At 33.7% G+C, this 21,522-nt stretch overlaps 1 protein-coding gene across 4 annotated transcripts in view; it reads left to right on the plus strand.

The window, feature by feature from the left end:
• The window catches only part of KIF6 (kinesin family member 6), a 151,544-nt gene that overhangs the window by 52,337 nt on the left and 77,685 nt on the right, over positions 1 to 21,522 (plus strand). For all 4 annotated transcript variants that reach the window (XM_088161276.1, XM_088161277.1, XM_088161278.1 and 1 more), the window contains exons 11-13: positions 9,191 to 9,296; positions 10,053 to 10,179; positions 12,196 to 12,408. In XM_088161276.1, the coding sequence (XP_088017402.1) occupies positions 9,191 to 9,296; positions 10,053 to 10,179; positions 12,196 to 12,408 (446 nt within the window). The remainder of the gene's footprint in view (positions 1 to 9,190; positions 9,297 to 10,052; positions 10,180 to 12,195; positions 12,409 to 21,522) is intronic.

Raw genomic sequence — 21,522 nt, forward strand, 5'->3', positions numbered from 1 at the left:
TTCTCCTGCAGGTTGTGAAATCTGTAGCAACAGTACAGAAAGTCCAGATTCCTAATGCATATACCTAAGCTAAATGCTTAGAATGTAAATAATTTTCTGTGGTCCTGCTTTTTGTTCCATGGCCCCTGAAAGTAGGGGAAAAAATTATTTAAACTGATAACTTTTACATTTAGACTATTCAGAGATAATAAAGTTCTTTTCAAAGGATAGCAACTTTGTTTCAGCGTGGGGGTGAGAGGGAGGTAGACAATCTACCATATCCTGTCTTTTTGTGTTCAAAATTATACCAGTCATCTAATATTAGATGGTTTCAACAATAATAGTGAAATAAACTCATATTAGTGAGGTGTATGGAGAAAACATAACATAGCTTGAGCTGATTATTTATATCTTTGAAAAAAATCTTGGAGCCAATTTTCAAATGTGTATGACCAAAAGTGATCATAGAAGCATTTTGAAACTCACTGAAGATCATTGAATATTTGGTCAGCTGAGTTCTTCTTAAAATACCACTAAATATCTGGTTTAATCTTTTGGCACTTTAAATACTTTTTCTTTTGAGCTTATACATCTAATTAATGACCTGTAAGTGATACTTTACAGATTTCTTTAAACTATTTCTGTCTTCCATACTGTAGGATTATCTTGGTGCTCATCCATATGAGTACTTTTGGCTTCTTGGAATTGCTGTTATGTTTGTCCTATGTAATTTCAAGTTCTTCCTACTTTGCAGACATTTTGATTTTTCAAATTTTGATAAACTAAAGATTGGTTTTGTCTTGCTACTTTTAGATATACTCCAGTGATTAAAACATAACTACTGTTATGGCCACAAGTTTTAGCTGGCAGGAAGTAGCATTCCTTTCTGTATGCGCTTTTGAGTTGTTTTTACCAAGCGCTGTTGAAGAAGGAAATAATCTACTCAGCAAGCTACTTGAGATGTTTCTTCTCTGGAAAAAAAAAAAAAAAAAAAAAAAAATTACACGTGTAGAATTACAGGCAGTAGGCACCTTTTCCCCTTGTAAGCCAGTCTAGGGCTTTTTATTGTCCAGCCCAAATCACCCCTTTTCTTACTGATACAGAGATTTAGAGCTGTGTGCATTTCATCATTGAAATGAATGATTTTCAACTGTGTAGAAACTCATCTCACATCTGTTTGCCACATGGTAGCCATCTAGTTCAGAAGAATCTCCTGTAATATGCAGTTGTTAGAGCACTGTATAGATATTTTTAAAAACTGAAAAAATCTCCCAGACTGTAGAAACATAAGACACTCGAAGACTTCTCTTACTACCCTGGTCTAAGACACCAAATCAATGAAGCCTGTACGAGGACTATGAAAATAAAACTATTCTATTAAATATCTACTGAAGGGATTGTACAAAGGCTTATGTAACTGCTTCCACTATTTAGTTGCCTTAATTATTATTATTTCACCCAGGAGTTAACACACTTTTGTTAAATGAGAGGTTAAGCAGTTGTTTTTGGATACAGAATACAGCATTATCCTCTATAAATATCAGCTATGCTGTCATGTGCACTACCTGTCAGTAATGTATAACAGTTCTTCTCAGGGCAAACTGGACATATTCTGTGTATTTTTACCTTCTGTTATTTCATTCACAAAAATGCCTGAAAATACCTTTCCTTTTTTCCCTTATCTTCCATCCCATTATTCATAAAATCCACTGCTTTGAATCTCCACAGTCTTCCCATACTGATGCACACTTGAAGTTAACTTAGCTTCAAGTTAGCTGTTTTTAAATATAGTAGTCACTCTTCTTTCACTATCATGCATTTTTTAGATCAGTGGATTAATAAAATTTGTAGACATGTGGAGTTCCTATTTAAACAATACAGACATAATTATTAAACTTAATGATAATTTTTAGAATGAATATATTTTAAAATAAATTATTACCAATTATGTTAACAATTAATAGGAAAACTATTGCAAAGTCAAGGTAAACAAACTTGTTTAATTAAAACGACCTCTCTGATTACCACAATTTCTTCAATAGATGCCTTGTTAGCAGCCTATTTTTCATAAACTTGGATTTTTGCTTGTGGCGAGTTCACAACTGCCACACAAAATTAATTGTTATTTAAGTGAACTTAATTTTGATACATAACATGCAATGTCAGTGATCAGGGGTTAAAAGGCAAGTTCTCTCAGAAATGAATCATGGCACATAAAGCAAGGTCAAAACAAGTCCTTCCAAATCTGTGTTTTGAGACTGTGCATCCTGCAAGCTATTGAGAGCTCCAAACTTTAAAAACATACTCAGTTGGCTGGGAGTGCTTTTCTGATGTATTTCAGCTGTGTAATTTGTATCCTGGTTCATCCAAACAAATGACTGATTCAGAAGCAGATTTTTAAAAAACATATAGGTGCATGCTATTTAATGAATGGGTAAAAGTGAAATAGTACAGTGCTCAGTTAATCATTCTGCAGTTGTGTGATCAGAAAAATTGCATCTGAAGTAATTGAATCTGAAGTAATGCGGGTGGAAAGGTTTTGTGATTTATGCATGGTCTAAACAGTAAGCAGTCTTCATTAAAGAAGAATTTCTGAAGGGTGGAAAGTAACAGAAGAGAACTAAAGTTGATAATATAAAAGCTGTCTCTAAGCTGCAGTACAGTGTGTGTTTACATTATTTGCAAAAGAAAAGATATAAAGGGGGAAAGGCTAGACCAAGAATTTGGGCCTGATTTACAGTCACTAATGAAAGAGCATTGTTAGTTTAACACATTTCCATCCCAACTGTTTTGACTGTTCTACCGTGAGTTTTCTTTCAAGCATCAGCATAAGGACTTGTGCTTGATACAGCTTGTGGTTTCACATTCTGATATCATGATTCAAACCTGTCTGGATCAGTACTGTAATAATTTTCTTTTTGTACTTTGTTAATATGTAAAAAGTCACTATCAAAATTAGTTTTAAACTAATCTCGGAAATCACTTGTTACTGGTCCCTTGACATTGACTTAAAAACTTTAGTGTGTGTGTGTGTGTGTAAACTTTTGTTCATTTTTGGAATTTTGTTGTTTATTTTTTTTCCCTGATGAGCACTGGGAAAGAAAGACTCATTTTTTGTTTACTGCTGTTTTTCACAGAAAATGGGTCTCTGTTTAATACTTCCATATTCTTCATCCTTTGGAGAATTTCTGTTGGGAAAACTATTTTTTTCAATACAGCAGGATTCTGGCAATAGCCTTCAGCACACCCTTGTTCTTATTAGTGTAAGTTTGGCCTGCTGTTTTCAGGGAAGAACCTTGGCAGTAGCAGAATAACAGAAATCTATTAAAAATGACCTATGGATGCTTCGTTTACTTTGATAACTTTAAATGATTTTTAATGCTCTGTAATTTACTTTACAACATACAAGACAAAAGAGAAAAAAAGGAAATAACTTTGGCTGTCCATGTGTTATAAGAGACACCTTCATATGATACTTATTTTCCTGTCCTGTGAAATTAGCTGTGATGATCCACATTCCAGATTTGATTAGCATAAATTCTGCATGAAAACATTATTGAGAGCCTTATTAAGCTAAAATTAATGAAGAATGCCACATCCGGCTTGCTAATGTTATTAAGTACAACAAATGAAAGACTATTAGTTTTACATTTGTTTATACACAAAAATAGAGTTTTTAGGGCTTCTAAAATACACTTTTAGGTTTGGGAATTTTTTAATACTAGTTTAATACTTTCAGTGCAAATATCTTGTGGCTAGATAGTTCTGTTTTGGAATAATGGAACCTTTTCTGAACTAACTTACCAGAATAACAAAATTCCCTCAAATTTAAATAAATTGAATTGACCATCTTATGTTAGAAGAGTACCAAATTCTGAAATCCATATACATGCTGCATATTTCCACTGAAGCAGTTAAGTGTGACAAGTAAGCAATTCAGTAATTTTCAATTCAGTGCTTGTACCTAGCTCCATAATGAGGTCTTCATTGAATTTCAGTAATTAAACAGCTTCCATCATAGTTTTTTCCTATTAAGCTGACTTTAAAAGCAGAGCAGTGTGAATTCTTGGAGCTAAGTTTTTTTTCATAAGGGTCTCTCCAGTGTGAAATAAAATTCCTGGTGTTCATCTTCAGATGATAAGACAGAGCATCTCTTTATCTGGTTTTCTGCTCCAGTGAGTGACAGGTATTTGTTACAAAGTTTTTGGTGTCATTTCATGTCTTTGGCTTGATTATCTCGAATTTTAATTTTAGTTGGGGGATTTATTCTATTCTAGAGTAGTTTTATTCTTTTTGCTACCAATCGATAACTTGCAAAGCCCATTTTGTAAGTTATAACAGAGAAATAGAATGAAAAAACTTGAATTTATTTCTTCTGCTGTCCATCTCTCATATAACAGGGAGGCCCAGGACTGCTGTAGTGCTAGTCTTCAAAAATATATTCAAGAAAGGAAAAAATAATACCGTACTGTAATTGGCAGTGTTCATATATATTCAATATTCTGGAAAATGGTTTTGGTATGTTTGTTAGTGGATTTTTTTTTTCTTCTTGATTCTAGCTGGTTTTCATTATATGCCTGAACCAAAGCATTTGGACTTTTTTTCCCTTCCCACTAGTTTATGAGTTACATTGGCCCTCTCAATTACGTTGTAGAACCTATATATATATGATTCTTCTAAATTATTTTCCCATTGAATTTTGGCATTTTGGCAGTGGAAAAATTAAGGTTCAGCCTGGCTTGTTTTTGGGAGAAGAAAAGCTCAGTCATATACTTAGAAATTTTTTATACATGGTATATATTCTATCTCCAGCATGCTCTTTCCTATAGCAAGTTCATTATTAAAATATCCTTCTTTGGGCAGCTTTATTTCCTAATTTCTGTTTTGAGAGGACATAAAAATATTGACCATTATCCTTGGCATAATAGCATAAGTAAATAAAAGGATTAATTGATCAGGTCTTTTTGAAAGAAACTCTAGTTCACAGCTCTTACAGAAAATACAAAGTACTGACTGACTAGGTGTATGGTCTCAGGGCTGAGCCACAATAGATGACTAAAAATGCTTTATTTCCTATGCCTTTTTGTTATTCTACTATGACTGAGTTTAAAAAAGGTTGAAAAGTCTTTTGGAAAAAGAACATTTTTATTTTACCTCATGATTCCATATTAACTTTGTTCTACCACATACTCATGAGTAGGCCAGTAAAGAAAGATTTGCTAGAAAGTTCTCTGGACTTCTTGTTACCTGTGAGCTTCTCGCTACTCTTGAACAGCTAGACCCTACTTTATTCAGTTTTGGGGTGTTTAATTAGTTTTTCTGGTTCAATTCTTGTTGACCTATTTTCTAGCAAAAGTCTTTGGTTTCAGAAAAACAGTTTAATGTGCATTCTCCTCGAAGAAAACTAAGGATCAAACACAGGAGACTATCTCAGAATATGCTATTATTGCTAAGGAGAATGGTATTATCCATCTCTTAAAAGTAACAGAATTAAATACACAAGCTGTTTTGGCTCTTCTTGTTTTCCAAAAAGATTTTTCTCACTGTCTCTCTGTTGGAGGATTGCTACAGCTTGTGCATGGTTTAGACTAGAAAGAATGTGTTGGACTTGTAACTGTAGGTGTCCTATATGAATTTCATAAATCTTTTACAGCCCTATTTTATATAATTCTGTGCTCTAGTTTTTGTATATTCCATCTATTTAATTTTATGAAGTATTTAGAGATAAATAGTAAACTGATTCAGTCAGGAATATGAGAAGTAAAAGGATATTCATCTTGTAAATTCTATTGTCATTTGTTTCTGTGCCACCTAACAAACAGATATACCATAAAAAGTAAATGTATAGTCAGTATTCTTTTGTATGCTTATTGTCTTCTGTATTTTTTCCCTCGCCCTGTGATTCTTTATTGTCTCTTTGATTAATCTTGTGAATGTTTCTGGAAATGAAGTGGCATTGTATTTTTTAATTTGTAAACTGGAGTTCTAAATTGTATAAAATCATACGTTGTTTTGACAGTCTTTGAGCTCCTAAATCACTTAAATGAAAGATGGTTCAGTTTACTAGGATCTACTAATTGAGAAGACAATCTTCAAGCTGCCTCTGTATCACATTATTTATTTTGTATCTTTGTTCAGTGCTTCAATTTTCTGGAAGAACTCTCAGAATATCCAGCATGTTGCCAGACTCTGTGTTTATTTGACAGAGAGTTCTCATGCTTTTTACAAGGAATCCTAAAAGAGTGAGGGAGGCAGTGATTTCTTTGGCTAGTATTCATGGAGACTTGCATGGCTGGTTTTCTTTTATTTATTTATTTTTATTTTTGCTTTATCCATAGTGTTTAGACTTGGATGGTCTATTCATTTCCTTGGTCTCATTCTTAACGATGAAATATTGAAAATTTACCTAAAAATACACTGACAATCTAGGGCTTCCTACAACTGGGAAAGAGGCTGAATTGGTTTATAATTTCAGATTTACACTGCAATATTTCAGACTTGACTCTGTCTGTTGGTGCTCAGATCTCTTTGGCTTCTATGTACTACTTGGAAATCAAAAAATGAATTGGACTGTTGTGTGTTTTCAAGAATTCAAAAAAGTTAATATAAGAGAGAGGAAATAGCAGTTTATAACTACAGCTTGTCAAATTTGTTACACTTAGCAAATGAACCTTGACTCTTGACTGGAATAATTATTTTTAAAAATAGAGCATAATATTTCAATAATTATATGTTCTTTCTCTTGAAATGTTTTCACACTATGGTAATTGTAATTATGTAAGTTAGTGCATTTTTTTAATTGATGTAACCTAACTCTATTGTAATCTGAGTATGGGTAAATCCCTGGCAACCAGGTAATCTTTGAAAGGTTAAAACATCTCCTTCATAATTTCTAGTTCAAGATAAAGGCCCATTTTTATAGATGACTTCATACAGCCAGTCTAGACAATCTAATTATAAAAAAAAAATTTTGCTTGTTTCCTCTTACTTACTGAAAACAATAAGATGCTTAAGATAGTGACAAATACTTTGACTTAAGATAGTGACTTACTTTATCTGTGTACTCACAATCATATTCTCGTTAATAGTATAAATGCCTCTCTTTTCCCAGTGCTTACACAAATGCCTGCCTCTATGAATGAAGGATTAATTCTGCTCTTCATGCTTAGTGTCTGCAGAGAGTATGAGTAACTTTGTACTATTGGCTTCTGTTCTGTTGTACTCTCAATGCTGTAAAAAAATCCCATAGCAATTAGTAATATTTTGTTTTCTTTTACTGAGTAAATTTTGTTGTCTCTTCAGTGGAGAAGGAAGGCAATGCCAATAATACTTCTGAAGTTAATATTTCTCTTTAAATATCCTCTCCTTCAAGCTCTTCGCATGTACAGCTCACATTGACTTCAGGGAATATGCTATAAATTCAGAAGCTGTGAATTTTGGACATTCAGTGAGTGGAATAGACAACATATATGTCTCTTCTTATTTAACTGAGATGATGAAAATGGGAAAGCAAAGTTTGTCTGAAATGAACCCACTTATTTCCTATTTCTTCTGTTTTGAGTATTGCCACTTTGCTATCTCTAGAGGAGATAAATACCAAAACTTTGTTAGGTTTTCCAATTTTCATTCCAGTCTTGCAGCAACTGATTTTCAGATATTTTTCTCTTGAAAATAATGTTGGGATTTTTTTCTGATTGTCATGTATCTCACTGTTTCACTCTCCAGCAGGGATTTCATACTACTGTAATGTGAAGAATTTCAGTGAGAGAAGTCTTCAGAAACGGGGAAATACCACAAAACATACTCTAGGGTCAGCTTTGGATGCTGTGATATTATAACGACTAAAATTTTTCTATGTGGTTACAACAAAGTGATTCTGATAATAAAATGGCAACAAGATTCCCAGTCCTGTAACTGAAGAGGATAAATGGCTATGAAGTGATGTTCAGAAGGCTTGCATATTAAGTGGGGAGCTGACCAAAACTAGTGGAAAAGAATCATTAGGCACAGAGATGAACTCTTGACCTTCTTGGGCAGTTGGGCACTTGACGCAGCTACCTTAGATTCCCTGGCTCAGGCTCAAAACTTAAGTTCACCTTCTGAAGATGATAACTTAAACAAACATTTTAAATTATAAAATTATGCTTTACAGGGCATAAGCCTGTCATTGTTGCCCACCATTTTTCTATTAAATAGTTGAAATAGCATTTGTCAGGAACTAGTAAGCCATAAATCTGAACCCGGTTGATGGAGTTTGAATTTGCAGTTGCAGTTTCCCAGAAATATACCTTAGCAAGTGAGTTAAAAGTCTAGTTTGGGCTTAGAAATCCTCTTCCCTTTGTCTTGAGAATGAACTGCAATGCATCCTGAAATACGAGACCTGGAAAGATGGTGACAGCGTGTAAGAGGAAGTCTGGATCTATCTCTATAGATGTGACATCCAGCCTAGAGTGTGGTATATTATACCTGTATAGGTTTCCAGTCTGATAATTTTAATTTGATCTTGAAGAATAAAGAGGGTGCTTCTCTGTGCCAGATTGTCTTACAAAGACAAAATAACCAAAATAATTGTTTCTCCCTCAGGAATATTTGGTCAGTTGTTTGTAAAGAATACGTTGCAAGAGATTAAAATGGTAATTACATTTCGGTCCTCAGAGGAAGAGCAGTAGATCTTTGAGAAGTGTATAAATATCTGCATTAAAAGATAGTTTGCCTTACTTGGTGATTGGAGCAGGTAATTTATGCATGAAAGCTATGCTATTTGCTGACTATTGTAATAGAAAAAGAACTAGACTTTCCTTTTGCACAAATAATCGTATATAATAGCAAATCCTATGCCCAAAACCTCTAAAAATCTAGTCTTCAGAGAGAGCAGGTTTGAAGTCTTTTCAATTATGAGATAGCAGAAGAGCAAAAGGTTACAAAATAAATGAGAAAAAGAAAGGATTACTTCTTAGATGCTTTTAGTTCTAGAACTATTCCTTAGCAAATGCCGGTATGTTCAGATATGCAGTTGTAGAATCTTCAGGATCAAATCCAGGTTTCATTAATCAGAACAAAAGTACATTTCAAATGCACAGACCTTGAAGAAAAATAGCCTATTAATATCAGGCAGCTTGGTACATTTTGTATTGTATTTGACATGCCACCTTGCACAGTTGTCTACTTGTTTGTGATTTGTTTCTCTTCTCTTAAAAAATGTTATTTCCAGGTTGGATGAGTTAATTGAAACATTTCTCAGAGATAATGATCCTGACAGCTCTCTCGATGTTGGTGCTGACATGCGCAAGATCAAGTATTGCTTCGTTCATATGAAGGTATTTCTTGCAAACTGAGATGAAAGTGCATCCTGCACTCTGAAAGTAAATTGGAAATATTCATCGTTGAAAAGTGTTAAAAGAAATACAATGCAGTTGAGAGGTACTGGAAAACGGTAAAACAGTTGAACTATAAAGTACTCCTATGGAGGACTCATAAAAAATTTAAATGTAGCTGGGAAAATTCAGCAGCATTTTGTGGAAACATCAACAAGGATACCAGCATGCAGTAAATTGTAAGAGAGCACTGAAAGTTACTGGAATTGACAAGTTGTTTTTATATGGATAGATGTTCCCATCTGTATTTCCAGCATTACTGAGGCTTTATTTTGAACCAACTACATTGAAGGAAGTAAAAATGTAGTTTGAAATTATAGAAGATAATATTTTTCTGTATTTTGGGATATAATTTTTCCAATTTAATAGTATATATATTTCTGATCTTAATTTTTGTCCTTAAATAATTAGTTTTTAATTATATTTTTAATACTGAAAGTTCTGTGATACTAGAGAACACTGCAGTTTATGTGTAGAAAAAGTAAAATAAACTGCACCCTTGCTAGTAAAGATTAAAAAATACAATTTGTTTCATACTTGATTCAATGGATATAATTTGACAGTCAACTGTGGCATGATTTTATGCTGTCAGGAGTATAGAAAGATTTTACCTTTCTTACTATACTAGACTCTCTCAGAGTAGAATACAAAGCTGGAGGGAAAGTTAAAGCGGAGTGCTTTTTTTCTTTCTCCTAATAGCAAATTATAAATCATCCAATGACTTCAGATAAAAAACTGCTTTCACAAGACATCTCTGAAGAAGAAAACAGTAATGAAGAACTAGAAAAACTGAAAGGAGTTCTGCAACAAAGAGACAATGAAATCAGTATCCTTTGTGGAGCAAAAAGTATTATTGGGTTTGAGATGATCTGACTTACAACCATTTTTCTTTGTGTGAGAGGGGCTGTACTCTGTTAAAGGAAATACTCAATTCCCATCTTTTATATGACAGGACTTCTGCTTTGCACCTGCCTCTCTCTCCGTTTTTACCAAAATCAAAATCCTGGATCCAAGCACCTCTTAGGTTTAGAATAGTCCAGCCAATAACCAAATATTGTGGATCAGGCCACACCTAAAAGATTCTCCTCAAGCAAATTAAACTACTTTTTAGAGAGAGAAACTCTGACGCTATATAAAGACCAATCTATTACCTTACAAAGAATAGAATTTCCTGTATGTGTTATTTTTAGCAAAATGAGGTCTTGCTTTGGGGACTACTGGGCAATTTTCCCTTAGAACAAATATGAAACTTGTACTTTTTACATTTAAATTTAAAGCTTTTTGCACATAAGAGTGCTAAACTGCTCAGACGTGCTTTGTCCGTTTCATTGCCTCACAGGAAACACGAGTAGCTGCACTTCAGTGCCATGGGTGGGAGGTATTTTTAGCAAGTTCAGAGACCTGTGGGCAAACCACAGCCACTGTGACCCCAGCTCTGTGGCTACTCAGTGGGCAAAGTTTGTAATAAAGCAGACAAATTAAAATATGAGGCTGTTGAATGTAAAGGTTACAGGTTTTTTTCACAGTTATTAGTAAAGAGCAAACTCAATTGCATTCTTTGTGCTCAACAATTCCAGCTCAATTTTATATGTCAAATGAGAATGGCATTTTTCACTGGAGTGTAGCAGGTTCCCTGTCTGAACTGAGGTGGCAGTACAGCTCCCTTATTTCTGCTCTGTCACAGATGATAAGACTTTGTTTTTCCAAGGTGCAGTCTCAGATAAATTTAGCTAAAACACTGACACATTCCTTTCAAAAAATACTTAAATTTTTTAAATGTAAATTTTAATATCTGAATTACCAGAAACATTTCCTCCTGATATAAATTATTTCATTAGTATGAGATAAAAAGCAAGGGATCTCTATCAAATACGCTTGTGCTCAACAGATTTATACAGCTTTGCTCATAGAAGTAAAAGGAGGAAAGTCGTGTAAACCCATGTAAGAGTTAAATAGAAAGAATATAGGAAGACTTTGAAGAAAAGACTGATTTAGGGAGTCTGCGGTGGCTAAGTGACAGTACATCATCACTAGAACATTAATAACATCTCTAATGTGATAAAGTGGTGGGAAGTATGGAAGCTGTTGAATAAACTATGAGTTCCTTCTTGCCTACAGTAGCTAGAAGCTATCATAAAAATTGAATTGGAAAGGGTTTTATTGTTATTACCTAGTCCAGTTAATAATATTCTCCAAAGACTACTTAGATTTTCTGCTGTTCATTAAGAAGATTAATTAGGATTAAAAAGAATAGCATGTAAAAATCATATCAGGGACTTCAGTGTTCCTAATTGAATGCATGCAGGATTTCCATTATACTTCCCCTATAAGCTGTTAGGCAAAATGTATTTGTATCTAATATACTTCCAGTAAATTCACAATGTTATTGCAAGAAATTTCCAGATTTTTTTGAATTTTAGTAAACCTTTTATGAAAAGTTTACAGATGGGGTACACTTGCAAGGTTACCTGTAAATGAAGAGGTTTTATTCTTTTGTTTGCAAGTTTTTTTATTACAGAATTTAAAAAATAAAAAAGGACTACCACAATGGCAATAAGATCTTGTTTTTCTGTAAATGCTTTTATCAGGAGTTGACTGAATGGGATCAACAGTTGTGGTCAATGTGTGACTTTGTTACTGTTTTAATAAGAATTAATCTCCTGTTTGGAAAAACAGGTGGATGAAAATAATTGCAAAGAATATGTCCAACTTTAATTTCACATTCACACGTATCCTTCCATAATGTGAAATGTTTCACTTTGAAAATAAAAATGCTTATGGGCAAACAATGATGATTGTTGCTTTAAAAAAAAAATAATTCTTTCCTTAATACATCTTGCAGATATTCTGGTAACTATGCTAAAAAAAGAAAAGAAGAAAGCACGAGATGCTCTTTTCCAGCTTAGTGCCACTTCTACTGGTTCTACAGTCTTGGAGCAGTCTCCTTCTATGAGCTTGGAAGAAAGTCAGTGTCCATTTAGATGTTTTAGTCTGAAGGAGGAAAAAGTTTTCAGCTCTTCTGTTCCCAGACTACCTTTCCTTTCCAGAGCAACAGGTTAGTGTAATTAATTAAGTGAACAGTTATTGGATGATTTCAATATGATTTACAGTATATCCTTTAAATGTGGACCAAAACAAGGAAGCTTTATTTCCAGTACCAGACATATTGTGCTAATTCAATTTCTACAAATGCAGGGTTTTAAATTTAAAGATCTCTAAGGTGCTGATGGCTTTTAAAACTTATGTAAATACTCTGTTGAGCATCCCTATGGAACCATAGTATAAAGTCAGTTGCAGGTCCTTGATTCTTTCAGTAAATTCACAGAAAAAAATGAGGGTTTAAGCATAACTCATTTAAAAATATAAGGAAGTAATATTTTCCCCTGGAAGATCCATTTCAGTTTATCCTGATACTACAGGATTCAAGTTCCTGTTTAAATCATTATAGAATAAACTCAAATGATTGAAACATTATTGACCAGTTAGCATGGATTGCATAAGTAGGGCAGTTTTTATAGTGGTTATTTGAAATGGGTTAAGTGTTGACCATTGCAATTTTCTTTCCTTATATCATTTGAGCTGGTTATTTATGAAAAATAGGTAACAATATTCTTGCAAGTTGTTCATTTCAAAATTCACATAAAAAATTCCAATAACTGTAGATAGGTTTTTCTTGCATGGTTTCATGTTTTCTTCATTTTCTAGTTGAATTGTTCAAATAAAAAGATTTTTTGGTGCAGCAGGTTCTACATGTGTTTATGCTTTTGTTAGTAAAGAATATGCTTCATCCTAGATTATCACGTATGATTATTGCATATACACGATTTATATTTCTGTATACCTTTTAAGCATTTTGGGGAGCAGCTAGCTGAAAGAAAAGAAGAGTTTTCAATGTAAAACTCAGACAGGACAGCTGGCAAGTAGAAACTTAGATTTTGCTAGGGTACTCTTGGGAATGGAGTTCTTAAACTATTTAAGGTTGCCAATTATCCTCTAAAATTGCATTGTAATTGATCTAGTCGTCACACTTGTTATTTTGTTTCAGTTGCTCAGCTAGTGAGGAATTCCCTTTGCGTTCTACTTTTCCTATTTACCATGCTTCTTCTCATTTTATAGGAAGAATTGATTGGATTTGATGTCACAATAGTATAAATATAATCACGTTCTTGTAACACAAAGCTTCTCATTACCTCAGAAATATACTAGCAAACAATAGCTATATTTTATCAACAAATAGCTAATATAATTACATCTTTTATACAGTGCCACTTATTCTTCAGTCTTTAAAAAATAACTTTATAAGCATTAGCAAAATCTTAGTATTGATCAATGCATTCCCTTTTTGCAAACATTTGTGTGGTTATGTTCATATGAGTTTTCTTTGAATGTAAAGTAGGAACCAGCATGTCAGTTCAAATTGACTGGATTGTAGAACTGGATTATTGCCTGCACTCTGCACTGGCAAGGCCAGGTTGGATGGGGCCCTGAGCAGCCTGATCTAGTGGAAGACGTCCCTGCTCTTGGCTGGGAGGTTGGAACTCGATCATCTTCAAGGTCCCTTCCAACCCAAACTATTTTGTGGTCCTTTGCTAAGCTTGGATGAGGCATCATTCTCACTTGAGCACAGAGCCTCATTTTTCATCTATTGAAAGCCTGAAAATTATGTTCATCATTATAAAATTATCCACTCATTTCAAAGTCCATCTGAACTGTATATATCTATATATATGCCATTTTGTCTATAGGCTTTAGGAATTTACTAAAGATTGTGAAAGGGCTTGGGCCTGAGCCAGGGTCAAACTCCCAGGTAGAAGTTTTAGTGTAATATTAAACTATTCTTCATCACTTAAACTCTTTGTGTACTTTGCATCGTTTATGAAAATTTAAAAGCTTGAAGCATATATGGTATGTTAACTATTTGAACAATCTATCTTTTTTTAATTCTGTAGTCTTAAACTTGCCATCAGCCTGATTTAATGAAATAAACCATTGTATTTCTAGTGTCTCTAATGTGTTTTCCATTTTTCTATCTCATTTCCTTATCCTGAAAATTAAATTAGGAAATCAAAAGAAAGCTTGGAAAAAAAATATTTAGATTAACAAAATAGTTGTTGGAATGTTTATCTAATAATTTGTTGTAATTGGTACTAAAAATAAGTAATTGGAACTACTCATTTATTTTGCAGTTGATTTATTGTGTAGCTTTAATGTTTGCTTGCACAGAAACAGATCTTTACCATTTGGTGATAGAAGATAGAATAATATTTTTAACATTTTTTCCCATATGATCTGGGACCATATCTACATTGAAAGATATGTATACCCATATTTCTTGTCTATCTTATCCAGGATAGGATATTTACTGCTTTAAGTAGGAGAAAGGCAGTCATACTATTTCACTCCTGAGTTTAATGTAATAATCTGTGATAACTGGAAATTTATCTTCATCTCATCACAGCAGGAAAACAATTCCTGGTCTAACTTTGTCCCACAGCAGGCTGACTTTGGAGGTAAATGAGTAGTGACATCTACAATGGTAAATGTTTTACAGGTACAGCTGTAATTTATCTCTTTTTAAGTCCGTCCTGCATTGAATATGCATGGTCTTTTCAGAAGAAACTGAGTGAACATAATATATCTTCAAAGATTTGACATGTGGTAATATTTACCTTCCTGTACATTCTGCCTTTTCTCCACCACGTGTATGCCTGGAACTAAATAGAAGCCTTTAATGGCAGTACAGACTCCAGGATTAACAAGGCCTAACACTTAGATTTGATTTCCATGTAGGTTTTTGGGCACCATTATATAATATTATCAGCTGATAATACCAAGTTGTAAAGAGTTTATTCCATAGAAACATAGAATGTTTTTGGGTTATGTAGGAGTCCTTAAGAATTCTAGTTTCAAACCCCCTGCCATGGACAGGAATGCCACTTGCTAGACCAGGTTGCTCAGGACCCCACCCAAGCTGGCCTTGAACAGTGATGGGGCATCCACAACCTCTCTGGGCAACCTGTTGCAGTGCCTCACCACCCTCTGAGTAAAGAATTTCTTCCTAACATCTATTCTAAACACACTGTCTTTCAGTTTAAAACCATTTCCCTTTATCCTGTAACTATCTGACCATATAAAAAGTTCCTCTCCTCCTTTTTATAAGCCCCTTTAGGTAATGGAAGGACGCAATGACATCTCCCTGGATCCTTCTGTTCTCCATGCTCAGCAGCCATAGCTTTCTTTGCCTGTGTCTGATTTAATGTTGAAAGGTACTTTTGCTGAACAGATATGTCTTTAGCTGCTTGGTTGAATATCATATTTGAAATAAAGTCACTAGTAAAATATTTTTAAACATGAGGTTTGATCTCGCTGGAGCCCTAACTAAGAACAGCTGAAATGGGACGTGTGGACCATTGTTGTGTTTTTTATTGTGTTTTTTCCAGTTTATATTGGAGTCTAGATTAGGCTGTTTTTCTTGATAGCCACAGCAGAGGAGTATGCAAATGGAGTGTCCTAGTAATGCCCTAGCTTTCCCTGCTGGTGTTGGGTTACATAGCATTGAATTCTATATTATTTAAAAATGTTACCAGTTTACATGCTCTCAGATTTCTTTCTCTTGAATCCCAGAAGTCTTCTTTTAGAGTAGGTAGGCTGCCTGGAAGCAGTGGAAGGCTGCCTGCTGCTGTCATTTTGTCAAGTCAGATGGCATAAGACAGTGAACTTACATTGAACAGACCAGAACTTATCTTAGTCTAAGTGTTACACCATGGAAGGGGATAACTTGCCTTCTAATACCCATCTTCCATCACAGAGAGCTCTAAATTATAAATCTATAACTACCTGAGAGAGAGAGTGAGCAAAATAGTCTAACATAGTAGCTGTTGTTAGTATTGCATCATAACATCTTTCGTGAATCTGAAACAGACACAACTGGCTATGAATTTAAATTATGTTTCAGATGAACATTCCAGAAAATGCAAAAATAGGTGATTGGCTTAATAACCTGAGCTTTACAAATGCTTCAACAATTTGCTTTTAATATCGTCATTTAGTTCATCACAAAGTATCTATTGCAGCTTTAATTGTGTTAATAATTCATGCCTTCTAGGATATAATTATAGAACGACATATAATCTTTCTTAGGAGTTGAGTCAATAATAAATTAGTAGTTACAGGATAAATCAGAGAGTAAATGAATGTAACAAAAGGAGAAAAAAATCAGACTTCATTAGACGGTAGAGTGAGAAACATTGTGTTTTATTTTACTTTTATTGCATTATATCACTTCTTCTGTACAGAGAAGTCTTATTTTGAAATCAGTCCCTGATTTCAAAGACTGCCATTTGCCTCTTAGTTTAATTCTGTCAGCATAAAAGGCATATGTTACCATTTTTCCTCCTGCTAGATCTGTTTTTCTCCTGAAATATAAACAGTTTGGTTACTAGAAAACAATGTGACTATTACGACATTTAAGGAATTGTTGGGGGTACAGTAAATCTTAGTAAGAGGTTCAAATGGCTGTATAATTTGAGAGTGATTATTTTGTTCTCACAAAATATTTTGTTAAAATCATGTTTTGACCAGTTTGAGCCACTTCCATTTTCTTTCACTGAGAAGTTGTGAAGTTTTTTGAGAGTTTTGGGAAGAATTTATCTCCTATGTATCCCATTCATCATTTAAGATCACTTTTTGCTTGACACTATTCAAACACTTATAAAAAAGGTATTCCTGCTGAAGGGCTGACAAGCTGGCTTTGAAATGTAAGGTGAGAGATGGTTTCTATAAACAGATGATGCTTATGAATAGCATGAAAATAGTGATGTTAACACACATACTGCTCATTTCTGAAAGCTAAAGATTTTTATCTTGTATTAAGACATTTTAAAATATTTCTCTTGTCTATTTTATATATTTATGTAATACTTTGGGGGAAATGCTTCCTTCTATTGCTGAAAACCCACAGAAAGCTCCCTAATGGAAAAGGCTGACTGAAGTTTTCCATCAGAATCTCTTCTATGCTTTTAGTTCAGAAGAAAAACCTTCAGAAAAATTAAATGCTTAGCAAACCCATATGTTTCTTGGAGTATTTTCTGTGTCCAGTAGTGCTTTCAGATATCTGGGGGCAGACTCTTGGCACTGTGCTCATGACAGATTTTTTGTTAACAAACACATGTAGTCATTTTATTGCTATTTGGCCAATAAAAGAGCTCACTGGTGCATTTAGGGCACTGTTCAGAATTATTGTTGATCTTTCTCATTAGTCAGAAAAGAAAGTATGTTCTACATTTTCTGTTAAAGGTCCAGGAAAAAGTATATATTCCATTTGCTCTCCAGCTGAACTTCTACCAGCTCCTAGTAAGATGTAGTGCATATTTCATTGCTACTGTCAAATCTTTGTAACAGCTACTTAAAACAAGATGTGTTGTTTTGCTGATTTCTTAAGCATTAAATGTTTTCTATAATATAGAGAGATTATTTGCTACAATATATTTTTCATTATTGCCAAGTTTAAGGACCGAGCAGGAAGTATCAGACTTTACTGTTTGATTTAGTTATTTTTAAATGCCTTCAAAATAAATTCAGCAAATGTTAACAGCCAGCATAAGCTTTTGAACAATTTTATTGAACTTTACTTCTCATAAGCTTAACAAAGTTATTTTCTGGTATTTCAAGTTACCTGATAAAGCATGTAGTTCTAGGGCTCGATTTTATGTCATAAGTCATGAATGACTGTCTATCATCAGTGAGACACATGTTTGTAGCATGCTGTTGTGGAAATTTTTTACTTTGTCATGTGCTGTTATATATTTTGGTATCTCCGTTTGTCTTAAAGGCCACAATTGTATTCCCTTTTTTAATCTTGTGACATGAACAAAAGGTAAAAATTAAAATGGTTTCTAAAAGAGAATTACCCTCTTTAAATGTACACTGACTGCAATAAATACCAAGCAGACTAATTCTGTGAACTTACAGGAGACTCATCTAGCTTCTGGGGCTTGCTCTTTTGTTGTTTTTTTTTGGATTTTTTTTCCAAATGTATTCTTCTATCTGTACTGCTTCAAAGAGCTTTAATTTTTTGGAATTCGCTGTGACTTTTGCTTGAGTGAGGATTTTCAACTGAACTCACTGAGATCAGTGAAGAGCAAAAAAAGACTGTGTTAAGGAGTTTGAGACTCCAGAAACATCTCTCTAAGGAACAACAGATGACTATTCTTTGCGACAAAGAAATATAATTACATGTTATAGGATCTAAAGTGAGCTCTTGCGATTGATATTCAGTGATAAAACCCTGCGTGTTACAATTTTTGTCATCTTAATTAAGTGTTTATAAATATGAACATAGGGTTATTTTTAGGAGATCAAGCCCAGATTTTCCTCTTTGGAGCTTGGTCCCCATTTGCAACTTCAAAGGCAGATTTTGTAACTCGTAAGGATTTAATAAAAGTGAGGAGCAGATCATTACAGTACTTTCACTAATTTTTCAGAAACACTGTAACTTACTTATATATTGAAAATGTTGTTAAGTAAAACAACTTACTGCTTCCATCAACAGCTTTTCCCTTCTCCACATTTATTTGGTTTTACAAAACATTTCTGTTTTTTCTAAGATTCGCATCATGTTGTTCTTTCCACTTCTCAAGTGGGAATCTCTTCTGATGTAGAACGTATGTTTGGAAGCTTGTTAAAGATGCCTTTGGCAGTTTTCACTGCCTTCCTCTTGAGTCTTTTTAGATGGAGAAATTTTCCAGTATTTTTATGCTAGTTTACTTTTCTCTTATCCAGATTAGTCTGCTAAATGTAACCTAGTGTTCCTTGGAACTTCTCTGCTATTTCAAATCTTTTTGGCTTCCTATTTCATTAGCAATATTTTGGCTGTCTAAAACTACTAATAGATCCTTTAAACTAACTCCTTACATTTGTTTTGGGGTGGTTCTTTTTGGTGGCTAAAACTCTTCAACTCTTGATATTTTAGAGGTAAAATATGCTTCCGAAAATTCCTTTATATATTGACAGTTGGGTTTGGCAAATACCTCTGTAAAACATCTTCCATATTGTTGTTATTATGAACACCAGTCCCAAGAGACTACAGTGCCTTTTAACAGAGCCACTACATACACATTATGTATGCATATGGGTAATCTAAATACTAGAAAGCTCTTCTATTATCTTGAACTTTAGATATTTCTGGACAGATATTACTAATTCTGCTAAATAATACAACAGCCTAGAGTTCTGTCTTTCTTTTGTTTATGTATTTAACCTAAAAAATGGTTTTTTTCTGTTTCTTAGCAGAAATAGATATTTTCTTGAGACTCTAGTCTCAGCATATTTGAGTATAAAACCAGAGTAGGAATTATTGGAAATATCCCACATATCCCTACTTTTTTTCCCTGATATTTGCAGTATATTTAAGTGGTTAAGTTTCATACCAATGTTTTAGGCCAGTTTCAAGCTTCTGTTCCTGCATGATTTTTCCATTGAAATTTTGTATGTGTGTTTGCCTCAGTGACAATTGACTCTTAAGTTTCCGATGTTTTTGTTGAAAAAAATCATTGCACAGTTCACTTACATCAAAGATATATCATTTTTTGATAATGTATCATCAAAAAAGATGTACCATCTTTTTGTCTCTTACAGTTTTAACTCTGAAATATCAATTTAGTAACTCTGACTCTGATTCATTAGTTTTCCGCCCTGATATAAGTTTAGAAGGATACATTCAAAAGAACAACATTATGTTCACAGGTTATATTGCACTTAGGTTAATTTGAGAAAAATTAGACCATTATTGACATCTGTGTGAAAGAAAAGAGTAACTACATAAATGGAAATGAGCTAACAACTAGAGATGGAGTGATACTTGTTTTTTTACACTTATACCGTAAGTTTGGTAGATTTTACTTCTAGGTCAGGTAAAAGCTCTTACTGATTTTCATTGCAAGGCTGGTCTTACAAATCTTTAGCTGAGATGCTCTGCTGTAACCATCTACCAGCCTACACTGAAAATAGTCTTTGATCTTTTTTGTTCATAGAGTCAGGTAGCAGCTGGTCTAAGACTTCATTAAGTTAAGACAATTTGAAATGATTACAGAGTTATACCAAGAGCTGAAGTTGTTCTTTTGTAAACCTGTACATATCAGAGATCCTTCACATGTAGGTAATTATGACCATTTTCCTGTAGAAGAAGTTATGTGACTGAAGAAATTATTTAACATTTGTAAGCATTTAGCAGTAATTCCAACTCTTCTTTGAATCATTTGTATCTGACTTGAATGCAGTAAATGGTGGAGTTGGGCATGATAAAGTTCTGTGTACTTTTGTGTTCTGTTACAGTGCACTCATGTTTAATCTTCCCTCCATTAATAGTTTCTCTGTTTTCCATTTTTCCTGGTAATATTCTTCCTAGAGGTGAGTCATTTGGTGATGATTGATCAAAAAATTTGCTGAAAGATTTTGTTGTTGTTGTTGTTAATGATACTATGCTAAATATTCACACAAATAGCCTTATCGTACTGTGAGCCCCTACCTGTTTTTCAGCATACTTTTGCTAAACCCTCAATCAAATAAAATGAAATTTCATCTTTTATGTTTCCTAATCATCAAACTAGTGTCCAGTAATTTTCTATAACCAGTATTCTCAGTCTTTTATTCTCTTGTGTCTTGAGTGTAATTATCTCAAGCCTTTTTATTTTGGTCACCTCATGGCCCTTGAACTGCTGCTCTGTGTTCATATTATTTAACTTGCTTACAGTTACTATCCTAGCTATTGTAACCTTGTAATTCCTTAAAATAAAGATCATCTCAAAAACAACATTCTGAAGTTCAGCTCTAGGCAAAACTAATATAGATATGTAATCTGAAAATGTGGTGCTGTTAATACCGGCTGCTATGTTTGAAGGCTTCTGCAATTTATTTTATTATGCATATTATAATGTCACTATTGCTTTCTGCTGCCATTTTAGGCTTTCTACTACCTAGATATAGAAGCCTTTGAGAACGTCAGTTTATCATGCTGGAAGTCACAATAAACTTTCCCAAAAATCTAAATGGAGAGATTAACTTCTTTAATATTTATATTATGTATTTGAAGCACAAGTTGTATGAGGTTGTTTAGCCTGGAAAAAGGAAGTTCAGGGTAGACCTTATTGCTCTCACAAACTACTTGAAAAGA

This window comes from Sturnus vulgaris, chromosome 3, assembly GCF_052056855.1.
Source record: "Sturnus vulgaris isolate bStuVul1 chromosome 3, bStuVul1.hap1, whole genome shotgun sequence".
Classification (NCBI taxonomy): Eukaryota; Metazoa; Chordata; class Aves; order Passeriformes; family Sturnidae; genus Sturnus; species Sturnus vulgaris.